Raw genomic sequence first — 20,725 nt, 5'->3', positions numbered from 1 at the left:
GTCCAAGAATTCAACGGTCGAGATAATCATGCTTCCTAAATACGTACCTCACTGTTAAGGTAAATTATTTGATTTATAATTCAATCAAATGGTATAAATAAAAAACACTTGGCAATTGAGGAGGAGACCACATTTTTGTACCACATTAGTGCATCATATGATGTGGTAGTGATGTGTATTTGTCACGCCAATTAATAAATCTCATTGGATGTATATTGTATGCATCATTTGCCACAACATATGGTACACCAATGTAGTTTAAATGTGTGGTATCCCTAGCTAGCATTCCTCAAAACAGACATACTATCACTTACTAAGTTAATACGTACTAACTGTTCATTTGAGCTCACAACAGAATGTATTCCATGATTTAAACTTTCATTTTTACCGCTTCTTGATAGATCACCACTGCAAGATTATTTAAACTAAATTTTTTGACAAACTCATCATGCACTCAAACGTTCATTTTGTTACAGGACAATACTGCATTAGTTAACATGTATAGATTTATATACGTGTATAAGTGTATCAATGTGTATGCTGAGTACGTACTGATGCACATGTAGTTATGTATACATGTGTATGTTGTGTATAGTGTGAGATGGCCACAGAGATTGGATAACTGCTTCTAAAAAATCAAAGTGGTAATTGGCATATTGCTCTAGATTGTTCACGTGATGTTCTTAGGGTTGACTATATTGGGACAACTGGCAACCGGTTACTACAGATTTGTTGGCAGGTCAATAATGTAAACCCTGATATTTGGCCTACTTGTTTGTGGTGTTTGGCTCTACTTTTACTGGTTCATTTTAATTACAGTAAACGATCGATCATTCTCTATGTGTGTGTGTGTGTGTGTGTGTGTACACGAATATATGTACATGCATACATATACTAAATATCATAAAGCTACATGTACTATATCCTAGCTTTTATATATAACTTGGGACTTTGTAATGATTTTTGGATTTTGTTTACCACAATTTTTTTGGCATATTATCATACATATTTTCATTAATAATTTTTTCTTATGACTTTAGGGAGACATTTTTTTTTTTTCTGGTGAGATACCGAAATCAAAGATTTAATATAAATAAATAAAAAGTAAGATATGGAAAGGGTGTGGGGAGAGGGTTGGGAGCAAATTTTGTCCCTCGCCTGCACAAGCATTGATTGTCTTTTGGCAATACTAAGGTGAGGACTTGTTGCCATCCAAGGCAATACTAAACCCCATCTTTCCCATCTGCCTAACGATCTAACATTCGTTCCATTATTCGAAGGAACCTGGCTAATAAAAAAAATAATATACGTACAGTGATCCTCATGATCATTAGCCTTCCATCACTGGTTGATAGAACTTGGCTAATTTACATGACATCACAAGTTAATTTGCAGTTGAATTACTCTTCTCGAACAGTTGAAGTTTATTAAAAAAATAAAAAATCTGCAGCAAAATTACAATAAAGATTGATTTTTGCACTTTTTTTACTTTATGCACCCTCTTTAGTTATGATTCTCTTTAGCTTTGTTCAATCAAATAGTTAAAAGAAATAAGAGAGTGTAGAAGGTGAAAAATGTGTGCGGTAATCATTATTCGTTTACAAGTTATTTGATCAAAATACAAAACTAGGACTTGTGCCACTGCAACCACCTGTTAGTTGTTTCCTTGTTAAATTAGGGTAATGTAGTAAATCGCAAATTAGCTAGTTTACTTTCTGAAACGACTAAAACACTTCAGAAAAGTATTAAAAACTAAAGCGCTACACAATTCAAAATTATTTGTGTTCAACACGAGCTCTAGAAAAGATCTATATATAAAATATAAGCATGCATGCATCAGACCGAAGTACATGGTTTACACGGATCAATGGTTCAATTAATTTGAGAGTACAACCCAATGATGTTGGTTATAATTGAGATGATCATTGGTTCATTGAAGGTGTGAAGTATCACTGATTGAAATGCCATCCTAAATTTTTGTGTGGCCACAGTTCAATCTCCAGTGCTATCTAGCTATTGCTACAGGGAACCATGCATTATTATCATTATTTTTTTCTTCTAACCGGGGGGCCGTATTGTGGGGTGAAAAATAATTTTGCAGATAGGGTTTTGAAATCAATATGGGGTCTGTGTAGTAGCATTCCACACATCTCCTTTTTGTTTGTCTTTTTAAACCTTGTTTGTTTGGGTGTCTAGAAGTCACGTGAATACTTACAGCTACACACGTCTCTCTCTCTCTCTCTCTCTCTCTCCTGCCTTGCCAATTCCCTGGCCTGCCTGCTATAGCTGATCTCTTCTTTAAAAGAGTAACACCACTCTGCAACTTAGGCCCTTTTGCTTCTCTCTCTCTTTTAATTTACTTGCTATGTCTTCCATAGCTCAGGCCTAGTTAGCTCTTCCACCTTTACTGGAGTGCTTTAAGTTTTAATAGTTTTCTCTCTTTGATCTTGATCATCGATGGCTCCTCCACCTTATCATAATCTATCACCTCCTTCCCCTTTTACTCTTGAGCTTAGTGGAGATCATCATGGAGATCATGATCTTCAATACCACCACCTCTTCAACCTTGAGCCTCAAGCTTCCTTTTCTTCTTCTTCTTCTCTTTCTAGTGCCCTTTTCTTAACTCCAGCTCAAGTCCAAGGACGATCCGATGATCATTATAGAGAACCACACCAGTTTCAATTCCAACTCCTAGAGGTACTAATTAAGCGATGATCACATGACATGTGCACACTTATTTATGTGACATATATACGAGCCCCTTCTCAGCAGGATCCCGTTATACAAAAACAGGATGATGGGACTATATATATTTAGGGTTATATATGTATGTATATATATATATATATATATATATATATATATATATGGATCTTTTAGGTTCCTAGCTAATTAGTTGTCTTCATTAGTACCTGATCTCATGCATCCTTATATTTATAGTATGTGGCTGATTATCTTGATCATTATTTGTCTTCTTTTTAGGCTGATCATAACATTGTTCCGCATGGCGGATCACACGATCATGATCATCAAGCCATTGAAAATGAAGGTGGCAGTGGTACTGTTTTGAAATTAAGCATTTCCAAGAATGGAGCTGTCGGAAATGGGAATCCAGGTACTGATCATGAGACTAGTACTAGTTCAGTTAAGTGGATGTCTTCAAAGATGAGGATGATGGGGAAGATGTCGAACCCTGATCAAACATCAAGCAGTTCTACTAGTAGTGATGATAAACCAATTTCGATGAAGTTATCATCACACAAATTTGAAGAGCAGAAGCTGCAGCATCCATCATCGCAATTAGGAGCTGACATGATCAGCTGCAGCAATAATTCATCAAACAACATGAACAACGTCCCAATTATTAGGGTTTGCTCCGATTGCAACACTACTAAGACACCTCTCTGGAGGAGTGGACCCAGAGGCCCTAAGGTATTTAATTAGTTTATGTTCTAACTGATTTATTTCTTGAAATGCATTTAATCAAACGTTAACTTACAAAAGGTAAAGTTAATTGTATCGTTAACAACAGTTCCAATTGGAATCAGCTTCAGTTCTTTCTCATTAATCATTAATTTGCAGTCACTTTGTAACGCTTGTGGAATTCGGCAAAGGAAGGCAAGGCGTGCGATGGCGGCAGCCGCAGCCGCAGCAAGTGGCACAACCCTGACAGTTGCCGCACCATCTATGAAGAGTAGTAAGGTGCAACCCAAAGCCAATAAATCAAGAGTAAGTTCTACTGTTCCCTTCAAGAAAAGGCCGTACAATAAACTGTCCTCATCCCCATCATCTCGAGGCAAATCAAAGAAGCTTTGTTTTGAGGATTTCACAATCAGCATGAAGAATAACAGTTCATCAGGAAACCCCACTGCTGCCACCACCACTACCGCTCTTCAACGAGTTTTCCCCCAGGACGAGAAGGAAGCTGCAATCCTGCTAATGGCTTTATCTTGTGGACTTGTTCATGGTTGAATCAATTTCAACACATGCATCCTCAAATTTAATTAGTCTACTATTACTTGTTTTGTAGTAGTACTTTAGCTATATATTAGAACAAAATCAATTAATAAAGTTTAAGCTAGAGAGAGAGAGAGAGAAGTTACAAAATCAGTGATGAGGGATCAAATTAGTTAATTAGTTCAATAAAAACCAAAAATAATTGTTGTGATGATCTTATGAGAGGAGCGTGTGGTGTGCTTTTTAACAAGCAGATATAGAATTTACCAAAAATAATGGTTGTTTCTATATAGCTGCTTGTTCATCTATATATTTAGGTTTTGTTTTGTTATCCTATTATCGATCAATTGTCATCTTACCTAATAAATTATTTGCTAAGCTTTGCCACAGCACTGCTGCTGCTGCTGCTACTCCTTTTGCTTCTTTGTCCTTTTTTTGTTTGATTTCAGCAGTATTGCTGCACAGTGGTACAAATCTTAGTTGCGAATTAATTAGATCTAGGGTTCTTGCATCATTATAAGAGTTTAAATTGAAGAACCGTATATGCTGAGACGAGTGATTAAAGCTACTTTTGGAAATATTGTAGAGACAAAGGCAACAAAAGTTTTGAGTCACATGACCGTTAAAATTAATGAAACATATACTGCATGCAGTAGGGCACGAAGATTGAGGGGTGCAGATCATCCCACATATATTGAGTATAAAGATAAGAAACACTAATATTTTAGGTTTGTCTGAGCTTTTGTAACGTGAGCCTCCAACTAAGTAAAGAACAAATTCTAATAGTTGAGGTTTGTCTGAGCAGTTGTAGCATGAGCTTATAACTAAGTAGCAGTTGTATGAATAATAAATCAGGAGGGTAAGAAATTCATTATTAAACACCATTCTAAACTCTCAATTGGATCAGCTAGGTTGCACCCCATTCCCAGTAAATGGGTAGCAAATCACAAGCAATTCTCAAGTTTAATAAAGAATAAAACTAATATTTGAGGTTTAATTCGAAAAGAACTTTAACGCTGTAGGGTTTGATGATATGAGAAAGCAACAACTGATCTTTTTATAGCTTTTAATAAATTTCCTTTTATTTTCCTTTTTCCTGAAAAGTTTAATGGGGCTACTGGCAAAGCAATCATGATTGTGATGATTCAGAGTGGAGATATTAAAAAACTCTCGGTTGTTTTAACAGTCGGATTTTAATTTTTATATTTTCAACTAAAAATTTGACAATTAAAACTCTTGGAGTACCGGGTACTTCAGAGCACACAAAAAAGGAGTACCCAAGAAAGTCCCTGGTGATATATAAATGCTACTCTTATCACATATTTATACCATATGAATACGACTTTTTGGGTTTGAAAGGTCACCTAGAGGATTGTACTACTCGTCTTAGGCATCGTCATAGCAGTGCAAGAAGAAGCACAGTGACCTTTGCAGGCTAGCTACAGTCAAATACTTCAGAGGGATAGATTAGTTACACAATCTCAGAAATAACTACTTTGAGTTTGCTCTGTCCTTTGTGTTTAATTAGGGTTTAGAGATAGAGTTATGCAAGGATAAAACTTCCCTCATTTCCGGGGAGGAGGAAAGTCTTCATTTCAGGAAATCACAGAATTGTAATCTGACTTCGCTCTTTGCCGGTGATGGTTGCACAATCTTAGTGATCTTATGGTTAGTGTGACTTCTATACTAGAAATTTCACACATGCTGTACGAAGTACTTCGTGGGAGGTTACTATGTATATACCCAGGTTAACCTAGGGCAAAAGAGAGAAAAGAAATTAATCTCTCTGTCAAATTAACTTGATCATATACTATCAAGCAGCTACAGTTTAGCCAATATATAAAACATTTTCAATTTAAATAAGGGATTTTCATGAGGCCTATATATAGTTGTAAGACATATATATACACACATATATCTCGATCCCACAAAACACAAGCTAGCCAATTGAATTATCAAAAGTAAAGAACAAGATATGAACCTATCCTAATCATGCTGAGGAAAAACATTAAAACCTGCACACTAAATAACCTGCAGAACCAGAGATGGAAGATGAAGCCAGTGCAGCTTCTTAATAAACAATTTAACCTTCTCCTCTTTAACAAAGCACAAGCACTCTCCAAACACTAGGTATTCGGAATAATATGATCAGACCTTTGCAAGAGCAGTGGCTAGGTTTATATATAGTATTGTTCCAAATATTCTCCTATTAGAAACCTTATGGAACTCACACAAGTAACCCATATTACAATATGAATGAATAAGACTCGTGACACTAAGTTCAGTCCCATGCCAATTTGGACTACTTCCAGTACTCACAATTCTACAATAAATAGGATTTCTCCAAGCTCATTAACAAGACTTTCCATACAAAGATTTACACAATCCTGCTCTTAATGTTTAACTCATACTCATACTCATACTCTTACAATAGTATCCCATGAAAAAAATGGACCGTGAAGATATTTTTTTTTCTGGTAGACAGAAGGTTTACATTTCTGCTTTTGCTTCTCTTTCATCTAGCTAAACAATATGGTACATAACTTTTTTATACTTGCCAGAAGGTCGATCGGTTGGTGTTATATTATAATTACTCCCAAATTTTTTAGAAGTTTGGACCATTGAGATTTGGGACTTTTTTTTTGTTCTTTCAAAAAGATAATAAATTGGTTTTCGGGGAAAGCATAGGAAGCTATATTTCTCTTTCTTTTTACTTTTATCTAGTAAGTTTTTGCTAGGACACGTTGAACTTGATTATGATTATTTTCAAATGCACAACAACGGAAAGAAACCGAAGTAGTTTTGGGTTAATGACAAATCTTTGTGCTTTGCTATGTATGAGAAATTTAAAATCCATGTGTTGACTTAAATTAGTTTGAGATTGAGATTGGATAATCCTTCCAGATTAGCTCGACATAATTGAGCAGTTCATGCAAAATAAGCCTAGGGTATATATGAGAGTTCTAAGCCTCGTTTGGTACGTTGGACTGTACTGACTATTTCAGCACTAATTTGGCATATGAACTATGGCATTCGGGTCCGTATAATCTCTCTAATAGAGATGAGACTATTTTACACATAAGGCATCAAACAATTGGGTTTGTATTATTATTACAAAAATGTTACTCTTACCACATATTTATATCATCATTTGTATATAATCTCTCTAGTAGAAATGGAATCCATATGTATTGGTAAACCCTACCTCTATTAGAGATGATACAAATGATCATACAAATATGTGTTAATTGTAACATCACTCTTATCAATATTATCCGGTTTCTTATACAAGCTGCCAAACTAGACTTAATGTTTAAGGTTGCAGTTTGTAAACAGAAATTGAGCTACATGCATTCAGACAACACTATAGATTTATGTGGTTCACTCTTAATTAAGCTACGCTCACACGGAAGGTTTTGAACTCTCAAAACCCTTATCCCAGTTAAACCTCGGCTCCCCTACACAATTGTTAAGCTATATCAATTGATCATTCATACAATGTAATCTTGTATATTGAAGGAAGAATAGAGGAGAATTTTAGAGAGAGATAAGAGAATGTTAAAGAGAAGAAGAACAATCTGTATATTTCTTAATCAGTAAGTAATTACATGAGGTTAGTCTTGTATAGGTTGTTATAAGCTACAAAGCTAACAACCTAACTAACTGATATGATAGGATTATGACAAATGTCTCAATCTTAAGCACTATACTCTAATATCCCCCATCAAGAGGAACCAAGCATGAGATTGCAGCAATGAGTTCGAAAAAGTGGACCACTTAAGCCTTTTGTAAGAATATTAGCAAATTGCTCATGGGAAGACACAAATTGTACAAAGAGTTGTTTATGAGAAACCCTTTCTCTGACAAAATGCACATCTATTTCAATGTGTTTAGTTTTTTGATTCTGACAGGATTAAAGGATAAAGCAATTGCGGAGAGGTTGTCACGGAACATTAAGCAATGGTATATGCATAAATGCTAATAATTGTCTGATCCAATCCAACTCAGCGGAGGTGAATGACAATGCTCGATATTCAACTTCTGTTGAAGATCAAGAAACAGCTTGTTGCTTCTTAGATGACCAAGAAATAAGATTGTTACCCAAGAACACCACCAAACCAGTAGTTGACCTTCTGTCATTAGGGTCCCCTGCCCAATCAGCATCACTAAAGGCCTTTAACTGCAAATCTCCCCTAGTGTAGGATATACCAAACTGCATGGTTCCCTTGAGATATCGTAGAATGCGTTTAACTGCAGTGAAATGAGACACCATTGGATTCTGCATAAACTGACAGACTTGGTGCACTGAAAAAGCAATATATGGCCTTGTAAAAGTTAAGTATTGTAATGCCCCCACTATGCTTCTATATAAACCAGGATTTGAGCAACCTATTGTAAGGGAGGCATGGTGTATCACAAGGTTTAGCATCAAGCATTTTAGATTTCACCAAAAAATCTTGAATATACTTGGCTTGTGACAGAAACAAACCAGTTGCAAAATTGATAATTTGTATGCCCAAGAAATAGTGTAATGGCCCTAAATCCTTGATATCAAACTTAGCAGTAAGAGCACTAATAACCTGTGAGATTGCATCAGATGCACTTCAAGTAATGATTATATCATCCACGTAGAGTAACAACACCACCATTTCACTTCCAACATGTTTAACAAACAATGATGAATTAGAGTATGTGTTTGAAAATCCCAAAGAAGGAAAAAACTGAGTGAACCTATCATTCCAGGCCCAAGAAGCCTATTTTAATCCATACAAAGACTTATGCAGCTTGCACACTAGATGAGGATGAGTTGGATCTTCAAAACCAGGAGGTTGAGACATATATACCTTCTCTTGAAGAATTCCATGTAGAAATGCATTTTTGACATCTAATTGTCTAAGAGGCCAATTAAAATGTGCAGCAAGAGCAAGAACTAACCTTACCGTGGTAGGCTTAACCACATGACTAAAGGTCTCCCTATAATCCAATCTTGGTTCTTGACTGAAACCCTTAGCAACTAACCATGCTTTGTGCCTAGCAATGGACCCTTCAGAGTGCTTCTTAATCTTGAAAATCCATTTTCAACCAACCAGGTTTTTGTTGGCAGGTAATGGAACTAAACTCCAAGTTCCTTGAGCATGTAATGCATTGACTTCTTCTTGCAAAGCTGCTAACCACACAGGGACTTTAATTGTTGATTTATAACTTGTTGGTTCAACCAATGATATATCAGTTCCTCCAAAATCCTGAACATGTGCTAAGAGAGCTTTCTTTTTAATAATACCACTCTTGCTTCTAGTTTGCATGGAATGCAAATTGAGTGGTGGAATGAACAATACCACTTGCAGAGTATTAGGATTAAACTCATTGGATTCTGTTGCATAAGTAGAACTTATGTCAGGTGCCACAGGGATCAGAGAAGAAGCTTGTCTTGAAGCAATAATGGACTGAGGACTTGCAGAAATATCAGCTGAAACACAGGCTAAAGGTGATAATGAGACTGAGGTTGGTATATTTGTTGTGTCAGGTGTAGAAACACTAGGACTACTATGAGATGAGTGTGATATAGGTAGGACAATGATGCAAGTAAAGTTGAATGTGATGCCAACAAGTCTGTATATGGGAAGTGTTGTTCATCAAAGATGACATGCCTAGATACAAACACTCTCTTTGTAGGTACATGATAACACATATAGCCTTTATATTTTGTGGCATACCCAATAACACACACTTTGTAGATTTGGCCTGCAACTTGGTACTATTATATGGCTTGAGTAAATGAAAGCATGCACACCCAAATATTCTTAAATGAGTAAGAAGTGGATATGTCCCAAATAGCATTTCAAAATGAGATCTATTACTAAGAACAGTAGTGGGCATTCGATTTATAAGATAGGTAGTTGTTTGACAAGCATAGGACCAAAACTGAGATGGCAATTGAGCTGTTTGTAACAAGGTGATTGTGGTTTCAATGATGTGTCTATGCTTTCTCTCCGTTAATCCATTTTTTTCAGGGGTGTATGGACAGGATAAATGATGTGAAATACTTTTTTCAATGAGAAACTGTTTCATTTTGTTGCTGATATACTCACCCCCTCCATTAGATTGAAGAGTCTTAATTGTTGTAGAAATTTAGTAACAACAAAGGAATGAAAAGCAACAAATGTAGGAAACAAATCTGACTTGTTTATTAATGGGAAAATCCATTAATGTGGGGTACATTCATCCACAAAGATGGTGTAATATCTATAACTATTAACTGATACACATGATGCAAGACCCCACATATCAGTGTGAATTGTCTCAAATGGAAATACAGACTTATTGACATGCTTTGGAAAAGGTAGTTTACTAAATTTCCCTTCTAGACATTTATGACACATTACAGGTAAAGAGGTTTTTGTAAATGGTACATTAGCTTTGGCCAACATTAGAGATACAATATTATTTGAGGGATGACCTAACCTATGGTGCCAGAGATTAGACTGCACAAGGTGTCCAAGAAGTGCCTTAGCTGAATGGATCTTCTGCAAGGTTGAATTTGTCAAGGAATGGATATGGTACATGACATTACTACACAAGTCTTTGTAAAGGATCCTTCATGTGGCTTTGTCCTGAATCCAAAAACAATAAGCATAAAAAATCAGCTAGCAATTGTTGTCAAGACAAATTCGATGTAATGATAGAAGGTTCTGAGTTAATTGAGGAACATGGAGCACAGAGTTCAATTTGAGTGAAGAAATTGGTGTATGAACAGTTGAATAACCAACATGAGATACTGTCAAACCTTCACCGTTTGCAGTTTGAATGGTTTCATTTGTTGGATATGGCGATGCTAGAGACATGTTTGTCAAATCCGCTGTCATATGATTAGTTACCCCTGAATCAGTAATCCACACCTGAGGAGAAGCTTGAGAACTTGATGACTGTGATGCAGGATTAAGCATTGTATGCATTGCTTGCATAGGAGGTTGTTGTGATTAAAACTGTGTAGGTGTGAATGAAGAGTAGTTGACAGTTTGTGGTTGCATATGATAAGATGATTGCGAAGAATAAGCTGTAGTATTATGCATCCCAATAAAGTTTGGACCCTTGTCATTGTAAAAGCAATACCAGGTGGTATGATTGCTTCTACCACAAATCTGACATTTGTTTCTTTCAGGGGAAGAAGATCCACATAATGGAACAGTGTGACCTTCGAAGTTACATAACTGGCAGATTGGAATCATTGGTGCAGAAGGACTTCCAAACTGTGAACTAGGTGACTGACCAAGGAGTCCAGGATTAGAGTTGGGAAGCACATGTGTTTGAGTAGAAAACATAGGTTTAACATTATAAAATCTAGAGCCCTGATTGAATCTGCCTTTATTCTTGTTCTTAGTCCCAGTATATGGTTTGAAACCTCCAATAGCAAAATGTGATTGACCAAAAATGTAAGAGAAACCACGAGTATAAAAATTAGAGCCTTTTGAAGCAGATGGACCTGTGTTGGCAACCATAGCTGTCATAAAAGGTGCAGGGGTGGAATAATCAACAATGGCTTTTTCGGCAAGCAACTATGAACTGAAATCTTTAAGTGAAATCACACTTTCACGCCCCCTTATGACACATCTAAAGGTGTTATACTCAGCTGGTAGCCCATTAAATGTAAGGATTACAATGTCTTCATCTGCAAAATACACTCTAGCAGCAGATAGATAGTCTCTGGCTTCCTTAATTCGATGGAAGTACTAAGAAACTAAATCAGATCCCTTCTTAATTGTCTGCAAATTAGACTTCATCTGAAAAATGCTAGTCCTAGACACAGTGGAAAATTGTTCCTTTAACCTAACCCACAAATCTTTGGAGCTAGTGCTACCAATGGCACAAGACATAGTAATAGGTGATAATGTTGCAGTAATCAATTGCATAATGGCTCTATCATGCATTTTCCACACGACATATTCATCATTCATAGCAGAAGAAGAAGTAACAGGAGAATTGTTACCAGATTCGCCGGATATCGAGACATGTTGAGATGGACAGGAAGTAGAGCCATCAACATACCCCATGATTCCATTGCTTTCAAGCAAAAGCTGCATCTGAAAGTGCCAATTAAGGTAGTTTGAATCATCAAGCTTGACATTAACCGACATAGAAATGGACGGAATGAGAGCCGTAATCGAAGATTGAAGCAGCTGAAGTTGCGAAACAGTCACCATCGTGATTCCAAGCTCCAATTACTAGTGAAACAATACAACAAACACGTGGTGTGCAATATGTATAGAAAACCGATCAAGAACTGAAGATCAATATAGAAACCCTAGAAATTATAAAAACAAGAAATTGGAGAAGACGAAGTACCGAATTGAAGAGGATAATCGATCCGAGAAAGAATGTGCGGAAGCAGTAAAGGATTGAAACGTCAAGCGTAAGCTACAATGGCGATTGATACCATGTTAATCTATATCAATTGATCATTCATACAATGTAATCTTGTATATTGAAGGAAGAACAGATGAGGAGTTTTAGAAGGAGAGAAGAGAATGTTAGAGAGAAGAAGAACAATCTGTATATTTCTTAATCAGTAAGTAGTTACATGAGGTTAGTCTTATATAGGTTGTTATAAGTTACAAAGCTAACAACCTAACTAACTGATATGATAGGATTATGACAAGTGTCTCAATCTTAAGCACTATACTCTAACAACAATAAGTAAAACAAACAAATTATTTCAAGAGAGATAGGATCAATGGATTATGACAAGTGTCTCAATCTTAAGCACTATACTCTAACAACAATAAGTAAAACAAACAAACAAATTATGACAAGTGTCAAGTTTGTGACCTTCGTTCGGTTGCTCCGATCACCTGGTGGGGATAATATATGTAAAGATATAGAGGTAGGGAAGCAAACACAAGATGTACGTGGTTCACCCTAAGTTTGGTTATGTCCATGGGGTAGAGGAGTTCTCATTAATAATGAAGGGTTTACATAATACATATGTTCAAGCAAAATCATCATTAGTGTGTTCTAATGATGAGTTTAAGTACAATAATTGCATTCATCCTTAATTGTAGGATAATGGTCTTCTTTTATAGTTGAGAAGAGTCTCTGGCTTTTGTCCGTTGTCAATGTGGGAATCTAGGTGTTTTAGTCTAACGTTGACATGTGTCGTGATGTGATTAGCCTCCTGGGCGGAGGGAAACTCTTGTGCTTCGGCAAGGGTGCCTCAGCATGAATTCCTTAGGGGGTCCTTAAAGGTATGAAGTTAATTGGTGCTTTGTAGTTTTGAGATTGGTCAAGTATGGTACAAACATTATTAACTAGACTTAATTGAGTAGGTCAGGCTCATACTTGAAGGGGATTCGAACACGGACCTCGGGTGGAAGGGTGAACTACCCTTCGAACATAGGACCTCAAGTGAAATGGTGAATATTCTTCACCAACTGAGTTACAAGCAACTTGTTATGTTTAAATTGCATAGTATGAATTCTTGCTATATTACTCATTAAAAAAAATGGAGAAAATAAGAATTTAAGTTTGTCACGGAAATGAAAAGTGCTTTATTTTTTAGGTGCCATAAACATATGGCCAACTTGGGTTTTCTGTAACATAGTGCCTTCATGGACTTATTACATTTGTCAAAGCGTGCCCCATCTAAAGTTTGGACCTAACTCGGCCCAGTAACATTTTTAGACCTCTTTACGCTTGAATGAAACGACACGTCGTACTATTCGTCATCCCCGTTTTTCTCAACATCTTGATTCTTCTTTGAGTCCTAAAAATTGGTTAGCTAACGACTGCAAGGGGACTTCGTATATTACTTGCGTTTTGCACGCACAGTCAAACACCGAGAGAGATGCCGGAGCCACCGCCGCCGTCATTACCGGCGAAGGAACTACCAATCAACCGCTACAAGTTCATTTGGCGAGTCCTCATGATCTCCAATCTTGTTCTCGGAGGTCAGCCAGCTTCCTCATCTTTTCAGCTCTACTTTCTCTGCGATTTTTTGCATTAGATTATTAGCTTATGGATACGGGTTTGTAAAACCCTAGATTTTTTTACTGTTTGAGCGTCTGAGCAAAATTGGGTTATGGGTTTTGTTTATCTGAGCAGAAGTTTGATTTAAGAGACTTGGAATGCGTGTTTTCGTTTCTGTACGTAATGTGTTTGATTTGGCGTCCCATAGAAGCGTTTTTAGGCTTAGAATGTTTGATGGGTAATTTGTATTTGTTGTTAAATGCTAAGTTAGGAAAGTGTAATTTGTTTTGTCATGGTGCTCATGGAATAGGGATCCAGTGAGAGAGAAGGAAAAAGTTGAGTCTCTTCAGCCCCTTGTCCGATTTCTGTCAAGGTCTTTAGGGTGTTTTTTGGGGACCAAATCATAAACATAAGGTTGAAACAAGTATAAAATATGGATGATATCGAAAATATCGGTAGTCTAAAAACACGGAAGTTTCGATTGAAATATCGGGATATTATCGATATCGATAAAAATTGAATAAAAACCACGGAAATTGTAAGAAAAACTTGGAAATTTTTATTGAAACTTTGCAGGATGTTTATTTAGTCAATTATCTATTAGTTTATCACAAAAAAATTAGAAGGAAATGCATTGCATGATAGATATAACTGATTTAAGTTGATTATATAGCGAGCTGGCAAACATTGTGAGTATAGAAAATATGTAGTAATTAATGAAATAAGTTTAAACACACCATAATCATTTATATATAATGAATTAGTACAATACATTGTATGGTAAGATACATGAGTGACTTAGCAAGGTCTAAAATATCGATGATATCGGAAATATCGGTAGTCCAAAAAAATATCGGTAGTCCAAAAACACGGAAATTTCGATGGAAATATTAGGATATTATGGATATTTTAGATCATGTTGAAACTGATGGATGTTATTGTAATTGGTATAGTTTGGTCCAAGTCGGCCAATTAATGTCATAGGCAACCGATTTCGGATGGCCTTCACTATTTGTAGGTGATAAGACGTGTGGTTGTTCGTGCGGTATGCTGATTGAAATTTGAATTTCTAAATTTGGAAGGCCTTGGTTGTGGCCTGATAGAAATTAAAAAGCTTAATAGCGTGATTTTTAAAATAAAGTGGTAGTAAGTTAACATTAATGAGCAAACCTTAATTAGGGAATCTTGCTGGAATGATTGCCGTGATGGCTTTTGTATGGGAAGAAATTTAATCACTCTGATGGCTGTAGTGTCAGTGTACCAGTAATGCTGAATTTCATTGACAATTTGACATTAGATTACTCCATCTATAGAAACTGTTATTTCACATCTCTAGCGCCAAGTATACAAGGTATTCTTCACTGTCTTGTGATCGACAGAAACCTTGCCAGAAGTATACATCCATTTGTCCTTTGGGATTTTCCCTCTTAATCCAAATGTTTAAATTTTTTTCCCTATTTGTTAAAAGGGGGACGGGGCAAGGTGGTTTGGAGGTTGTTAAAGCTGTTCCCATGGGAAGTATGAACTGAGTATGACTGATATGGGTATTACATCCATTGCGTGAAACAAGAGGTTGCCAGTGTTTACTTTATCAAGATATTAATCTTTGTGTGAAATATCCCTTCTATGCTTCTATTTACATGCATGTTCATGTGCTTGTGCGTTGGGTGTGCCTCTGTGAATGAGTTGTGCGACTGTCTCCCTGTTCAATCTTCCGATAGGAAGGTTTAGTCCCCTTCCTACCCTGATAATCAGCGGGCTACTGCCATCTGGACAAAAGCCATCTTCCATCCCTTATACTTTGATCGGTTCGATAATTGTCAAATGACATGCCTATTTTTCCACTTCACACACACATTGATGGTTTCGTTAGATCGCGAATAGTTGGGGTTTAACTCTAGATATTTAGGATGATATATTCATCACCTCATGACTTGGACTAAGAAATAACCAATCAAGAAAAAAGGGGAGAAAAGCTAACATTTGGTGAAATAGATTCTTCCCAATAAAGATATATTCACCCTTAGTTGATGTCTGTGTTTATCACACAAATTTTCCACAGTATGAATAACATCATTGTCGAATTCAAAAGTTAACCTCAAAGACAGGATTAACCGACTTGCATCTGAACTCTTGCAGCTTACATGTTTATTGGCGTCAAGAAGCGAGATCCTGGCACATTGAAACGGAAATCAGAAACAGGCGTCAAAAATCACAAACCTGTAGTAGAAGTGCCCTCTGTTCCTGCAACAACTCCTACAACAACCAGTACAACTTCTGAGACATGGGATATGTGACGATGTAGCTTCCTAGCAACATCAACATTTCAAAGCAGACCCCGAAAAAAGCGAAGAAGATACAATCTTAAACAGTTTTATCCTTGCAGAACTGGTACCAAGTTTTTAGCTGGTGCTTCTCTTTACTGATAGAATCTTATACAGGGAGATGGATTTTTAACTAGGTTGATTTCAGCGGATTAATTTGTTACTATTTTTTAGCGTAGGTAACATGTTTGCAACATATTATCATGCCAATATTTGCACAAGTTAAGGATATCCCGTGTCCATGAGAACAATCTGTATCTTGTGTCGGCAATTTGTTGCAATAAATTATATTTTTTGTCTTTTCACATACATAATATGAGAATATGGATACGACTAGTCTTAATCTAGTAGTACTTCTCTGCACAAGGGCTCTCAAGTTTGAATCTTTCATCTCGTATTAATCCGAAAAAGAGTAAATACAGTACGAAATGGTGAATGCAAAACTAAACTGACAATTTAGATTTGTCATTAGTACTCAACTGAAGAATAATTTTTCTAAAACATCATACTAAAGAAGGTAAATGGTCATTTGAGGAGAAAAATCTGTGTACGACCGCCACATACAACCTTTCTCCCATTCTGATGGGACCACGGGTAGAAACAGAAAGCAGGGAATACGGAAAACCCTTTTTCTGTATGTGTGGCCGCACAACCATGTGGTTCGACTGGTGCAACTGAGTTTGACAGTTTCACCGGTGAACGCACCTCAGTTTCGACAGTTTCACCGGTGTACCTTCGAATTTTCTGTCATTGAGTGCCTCCTTTGGGAGCCCGACCAGTTCTTAGGCAAGTCGGTCAGATGATAAAAAATTTGTCATTTTTCCTCTCAGCCCTTTGAGTTGAAGACTTTGATGTGGTTAATAGTTAATGAAGGACCCACCATTGTTGTACACCAAATCTCCCTCCTCTAACGATATCCACACTTCCCATCCAATCCCATCTCCCACCTTCAAGCCCTCAACCATTCATCAAATTATTACAAATCTTAAAAATAAAAAATAAAACAGAAGTTTGCAAATTCTTTGTCTCTGCAATGCCAGGAACCATCAAAGTTTCAGGTACTAAAAGCTATTTTTCAACTATAATTCAAACATGAAACGGCGCTGATGAGCTAATCTCGCCTAATCCTATTTTTAAAAAGTCGGTGATGTCCAACATACGTTAACTTTTTTCTTTTTCTTCACGTTTTGCTGAATTTGCAGTTCTCGAGTTCATAGACCTTCCTTCTTCCTCAATATCCATCAAGGGTAAGCAATTATTTATTCTTAGCTTAATTTCGTTCTTCGAGTTTCGGTCTAGAATTTCTAACAATTTAAAAAAATGCTCACTGATTGAATACACATTGCAGTTTCTATGGGGAAAAGAGAGTGCCAAGCTTGGGACAAGGGAGACTTCACCTTGTAATAATCATAAAACTGCTTCTAATCATAAATGCTGTTGTTATTCGATTCGTATCTTATCCTGGTTGTGTTATGGACAGCGTATTGACGTCCCTCCGCGACAATTTGGTTGTTCTTCTTCAAGATTCTGAGGGTAATGAGATATCACACGCAGGTTTGTCAAAACAATTCCTATATGTATAAACTTTCTCTTGTTTTTGTCTGCAAAAAGCAGTGAGGCATATTAATATGTATGATCATTTTTGGATCAGGCGTTGAAGTTAAGTCGATAGTCGAGAAGGGTATTTGGGATGACTTGTTTCCCCTCAGTGGAGGCGGGTTTGTGCGTATGAAGTTGCAGTTTGTACTCAACGAAGAAGAGCGTAACAGAATCCGAATGATGGTATTCTCTTGTGTTGCTAGTTTTGACTTTTGGTTTTGAATGGTTAATTTCAGTTTGTACTGAAATTTCATATAGTTGTCGTAAGTTTGCAACTTGCATTTGGTATATAATCTGAATTTTCTTGCAGAGAGAATCTGCACTGAAAAAGAAACAAGGGGAGTTGATCAATAGCAGTCCCAACAGTGTGCAAAGTACTCTGAGTGCTGGGGTGAATGTTGCATCATCCTTCTACCTTCGCGAAGAGATCTCAGGTTCGATCTTAATCGCTTAACAAGAAAATTTAGAAACTTCAGGCATAATGTAACAGGAACGAAGAAGGTGACAAGTCCTTAGTTTTCTATGTGGTATTAAAATTTCTCTTTTCGTGAGGGTTATTTTGGATGTTCCGAATGCATGAGAAAATCCTACCCTATATTGAAGTTGAAAAGTTAGAAAACTTTTTGTCGATTGATAATTTTGTTTTCAGATAGTAATTGGAATAAGAAGTGCTTATTATGATCAGAAGCAGAATTTGGTCAATTTAGAGAATACGCTTTTTGTTTTCGCGAGTTGTTTTAACGATCACTTAACATGTTTTAGAGTGATGCAGATAGAAACAAAGAGACTTCATCGGCCATTATTCTACATCAGACTGTTGAGCTCCCAGTAAATGAATCGTATGAAGGGAGATTAGTGGAGAAGGCTGAGCCCAAACAACTTCCCGCTAATGTTCCATCCACAGCCACTTCTGCGGATAAAACTTCAATAGTATTAAGAGGCTCACAATCGGCTGTTGGCGCAACAAATCATCCTAATCTTCAGGAAGATAGACCTCGAAACCTCGAGAAGCGGAGTCCGATCAAGAAAACTCCTAGCAGTGTAAAGAAAATGATAAGCGCCTTTGAAAGCGGTTCAGCTGAGGTAAGTCTGGCATGTTGCTTTATGAGAGATGATTAAATGCTTTTTCGAGTGGATAGAACTAGTTCTTCCATAATAATGATGCATAATGTTTGCTTCGACTGCAGGATATGAGGCCTCGAATCAAATCACCACCATTACAAGTTCGATCAAATAAGATTAAAACAGGAGCTCTTGTGGAAAGCCAGAACTTAGAAGAACACAAGAATATGATAAGTACAGAAACTGCAGAGTCAATATCAAAAGCGGTAGAGGATCCTTTAGGAGACTTGAATCTTGATTTAACATCTGGTGAAAAAAGCGAGCACCAAATTAGTTTACTTGGAGCTTCGGATGCGATTAAATCTTCACATCCCACTGGGATAAAGAATAAATTCAAACAATTAGATGTGGACCAAGTAGCTGACATAAAGAAAGGTAACTTTCCCAAAGATTTCGTTAGACGATCAGCATTTGAAATGGTTCAAGTATCAGAGAAGATTCTTGGTAAGCATAGGCACGAACCTTCTGATATGCCGTGTGGAAAGCAACATTCTGGGCGCATCAAAGGTATAGAGGAGAGTCGAGTACAAGTTTCTTCGTCAAATACTCAAATCACCGACGTTCAAGGAGCTTCATCTAGTGCTAATGTATGTACATCAGAAGCAAACTTGGAAGATAGGCACATTCAAGAAGATTCCGGTCCCAATGTATTATGCACATCAGTAGCAAACTGTGAAGATAGGCACATTCCCTTTGAGAGCTCCGGTGCCTGGATTTTTCCAGATGAAGCGATACGCTTTTGTGTAACAACTACTGGTAAAAAAATGATAGATTTGCGAGGCCGTTGCAGAGAGAATCCAAATATCCATCCACGAGAGACGAATTTTTCACTACCAGAAAATGATGAAGAGGTATGAAATTTTCAGCTGAACTTCTGGTAACTTGTTAGTCATCACTTTGCTGAACCATCTTGTTTTTACCTTATGTTTATGTGATCACTTGTAGCATAACGTGGATAAAAATGAGGAGAATCAAAGAAGAAGATCAAAGGTTGAGAATTCATCAGAGGAGGCTGGAACTTTTGGGGGGCCAGTTGGGCAGGTTATACGTTTTCTCCGCATTATTAGGGCTCGTATGATAACCATTTCATTTTTTTAACTAGATATAAAGAGAAAGTAGACAAAAAATAATGGATGAATCAAGAATGTAGAGGGAGGAATGAGAAATGCAGATGGAATGACATACAAAATATATAAAAAAATAAAAAAAGAAGAAAAGAAAACCCCATTTAAATCGTTTTCAATTTTTTATTTTCATATTATACACTATTATTTACATGTGCATTTCTTTCGCATCTTTTCCGCCACCCTTCCTCCATTCTTATTAATATCTCTCCTTTTTGTTCAAGGCGTTTCAGACCAAAACGTGAAAACTTGAATATAAAAACGAAATGGTTATTAAACCAATTCTAAAAAGTATGGAGCTTCATATCTAATTTCTTTGTTTCTTGTGCTCCCATTTCTCTTGCCAGGCAATAAAAGTTGCAATTATGATTGGCTTTGGCACACTTGTTCTCCTTACAAGACAAAGAAAAAACAGTTAAACAGAGAAGACAATATATGATCATGCAGGATGAGTATTTATTTTAATTTCCAGTCCCTGCCATTTCTGTAAAACTATGGCAAAAGTTTCTCTGTGAATAGTGTATAGCAAGTAAATGGGGTTTATAAGGATAGTATTATTCATGTACCTATTTTTACTTATAAACAGTCTTTTAATCTTTTGTCTTTGATATTCTTCAATTTATTTGATCTGATGGCCGA

At 36.7% G+C, this 20,725-nt stretch overlaps 2 protein-coding genes across 4 annotated transcripts; both read left to right on the top strand.

The window, feature by feature from the left end:
- Positions 1 to 2,211: 2,211 nt before the first annotated feature.
- On the top strand, positions 2,212 to 4,367 carry LOC126605088 (GATA transcription factor 21-like). The gene is made up of 3 exons (XM_050272442.1): positions 2,212 to 2,697; positions 2,983 to 3,432; positions 3,583 to 4,367. Exons 1-3 carry the CDS (start codon positions 2,458 to 2,460, stop codon positions 3,970 to 3,972), a joined length of 1,080 nt encoding a protein of 359 aa, XP_050128399.1. The 5' UTR covers positions 2,212 to 2,457; the 3' UTR covers positions 3,973 to 4,367.
- A 12,515-nt stretch (positions 4,368 to 16,882) lies between these two features.
- LOC126605084 (uncharacterized) lies at positions 16,883 to 20,685 on the top strand. Of its 3 annotated transcripts, none has more exons than XM_050272436.1 (10): positions 16,883 to 17,299; positions 17,444 to 17,488; positions 17,590 to 17,641; positions 17,722 to 17,795; positions 17,893 to 18,023; positions 18,151 to 18,274; positions 18,745 to 18,923; positions 19,028 to 19,813; positions 19,908 to 20,003; positions 20,434 to 20,685. In XM_050272436.1, exons 1-10 carry the CDS (start codon positions 17,275 to 17,277, stop codon positions 20,503 to 20,505), a joined length of 1,584 nt encoding a protein of 527 aa, XP_050128393.1. In that variant the 5' UTR covers positions 16,883 to 17,274; the 3' UTR covers positions 20,506 to 20,685. The 3 variants fall into 3 exon arrangements, with proteins under 3 accessions (XP_050128393.1, XP_050128392.1, XP_050128394.1); XM_050272435.1 differs by having other exon boundaries at positions 16,884 to 17,299; positions 18,613 to 18,923; XM_050272437.1 differs by lacking the exons at positions 16,883 to 17,299; positions 17,444 to 17,488; positions 17,590 to 17,641; positions 17,722 to 17,795 and having other exon boundaries at positions 17,894 to 18,023; positions 18,603 to 18,923.
- The last annotated feature ends 40 nt before the right edge of the window (positions 20,686 to 20,725 follow it).

The sequence above is a fragment of the Malus sylvestris genome, chromosome 15 (genome assembly GCF_916048215.2).
Source record: "Malus sylvestris chromosome 15, drMalSylv7.2, whole genome shotgun sequence".
Classification (NCBI taxonomy): domain Eukaryota; kingdom Viridiplantae; phylum Streptophyta; class Magnoliopsida; order Rosales; family Rosaceae; genus Malus; species Malus sylvestris.
Note: the sequence above shows the minus strand (reverse complement) of the source record. Positions and strands in the feature narration are given on the sequence as shown.